General features: G+C 44.9%; 1 protein-coding gene across 1 annotated transcript; it reads left to right on the top strand.

Moving 5' to 3' along the window:
- Positions 1 to 1557: 1557 nt before the first annotated feature.
- On the top strand, positions 1558 to 1738 carry SARC_14314 (hypothetical protein; the record flags this gene model as incomplete). The annotated part of the gene is made up of 1 exon (XM_014291556.1): positions 1558 to 1738. A coding segment is annotated over one exon (181 nt), but the record flags the coding sequence as incomplete, so codon positions are not given.
- Between the last annotated feature and the right edge of the window lie 348 nt (positions 1739 to 2086).

Here is a 2086-nt window from a genome sequence, read left to right on the forward strand (position 1 = left end):
TATATATATATATATATATATATATTAATATATATATATATATATATATATATATGTATATCAATATGTATTTATGTATGAGCGGGTGTATAAGTGGTTTCTATCAATATCCAAACGTAAATGAACCCCAAACACATGGGCGCCAGCAGCGATGATCCCACAGCGTTTCTAACGTTTTCCACACACCTACACGCACTCGGAGGGATGGCGTGGTATTGATAGTCAGTGCAGGTGGATTGTACTCAGACGACCACCATCCGCAAACACACCTTAGACTGAATAACTACACACCTTAGACTGGATAACTACACACCTTGGACTGGATAACTACACACCTTAGACTGGATATCTACACACTGTATCATCATACATTGCCCTTGTCACTCAGACCATTCGCAAACACGCCTTAGACTGGATAACTACACAGCTCAGACTAGATAAGTACACACTGCATCATCATACCTTGCCTTTGTCACTCAGACGGCCGGGTTCTCGTCCCGTTAGTGTATTGTATGCGCACGCACATGGTGCACCCAGTGCTGATACTTTAGGACGTTAGAAGGTTCGGTTAAATGCTCAGACCGCTTAGCAGTAGGTAGTTCAGCCTAATCCCCCAAATGCAACTATAAGGCTACGGGTTAGGGTGTAGCCAAATCACACTGCATGTATCACATGCCACATACTGACGTCTGTGTCTTGCATCGTGTATTGCTTTCTGTATGCATCTCTTTCCTTGTGTATGTGTATAAATGCGTTTATGTATCTCTCTCCCTGTGTATATGTATATATACCCATACGTTTGTATCTATCTCCCGGTGTATGTGTATATAAACCCAAATGCATCCCTTTCCCTGTGTATGTGTATACATACTCTTATGTATCGCCTTCACTGTATCTCTATATAAACACCCAATCGGTGCCGAGGTCTCACTGAGATATCACATCCCATCGAACTCCTTCCCCTTTGGCTCAACCAAACAGGCCGTGAAGTTCCATCCCAACTGCAACTACGTGGCGACGGGTTCGAGTGATGAAACGGTGCGCCTGTGGGATGTCAAGACAGGCGACTGTGTGCGCCTGCTCACCGGCCATTCAGGGACCGTTTATTCTTTGGCGATCTCACCCGACGGCAAATACTTGGCTTCGGCAGGTACTGTGCGTCGTATACAGACATACTGTTTGGATATTGTACATGTTTGTGGGATTGTGGGTTGTATAGGCATATAGAACCGATTGTCTCTGTGTGAATGCTCTACATTCATGTTGGTTATGCCATGGTGTACAAGTGTATGTACTTGATTGTGTCCATGAAGGGTTGTTTCTGGTGGATAAGTGTATCCAATGGATTATCTCTGCGTGCAATTTTTGTGTGTGTATACGTATATATATATATATATATATAGATAAATAGATAGATATATACATACATATATATATATGTGGGTCGGTCTGGGTCTGTGCCTGTGCCTGTGCTTGTATCTGTATCTGTATCTATATATATGTATATACTCAACATGCATATCCTCCCCCCCACCCCCACCCCCAACCAACCCATAGGCGAGGATAGGGACGTGATCCTGTGGGATCTGGCGCAAGGTAGTAAGGTGGCCACATTCACAGGCCATGAGGATGCCGTGTACTCGCTCTGCTTCAGTGGTGATACCAATGTGCTGTCCAGCGGAGGCGCAGACAACACTGTGCGTTTGTGGGATGTCAAGGCGGCTGGTGGCACGAGCAAGTATGTTACTTTTACACCCGCGAGCGAGTATGTTAGTGTTATAACCCCGGGGGGGGGTTTTTTCTTCTTATAAACCTTGTTTGTTGTGAATGGTTGGGGGATACGTGACTGGAGTGTGTGCGCGGCTGTGTGTTGATGTATGTGAGGTGTGATTGTAGTGCAAATCCATGTGCTTGGGTCAGCACTGTGAGGATATGGGGTATCAGGGTGGGTGGCGGTGAGGGCATGTAAGTCAACGAGTTAAACCCTGATTTGTCAACAAGTTAACCCCTGGTTGTATAGCTAGTATCAGTGAGATCCTAGATCGGAATGTATACATATGTGAGTAGTAATGTTTGTGAGGAACGG

Source organism: Sphaeroforma arctica, assembly GCF_001186125.1.
Source record: "Sphaeroforma arctica JP610 unplaced genomic scaffold supercont1.4446, whole genome shotgun sequence".
Classification (NCBI taxonomy): domain Eukaryota; class Ichthyosporea; order Ichthyophonida; genus Sphaeroforma; species Sphaeroforma arctica.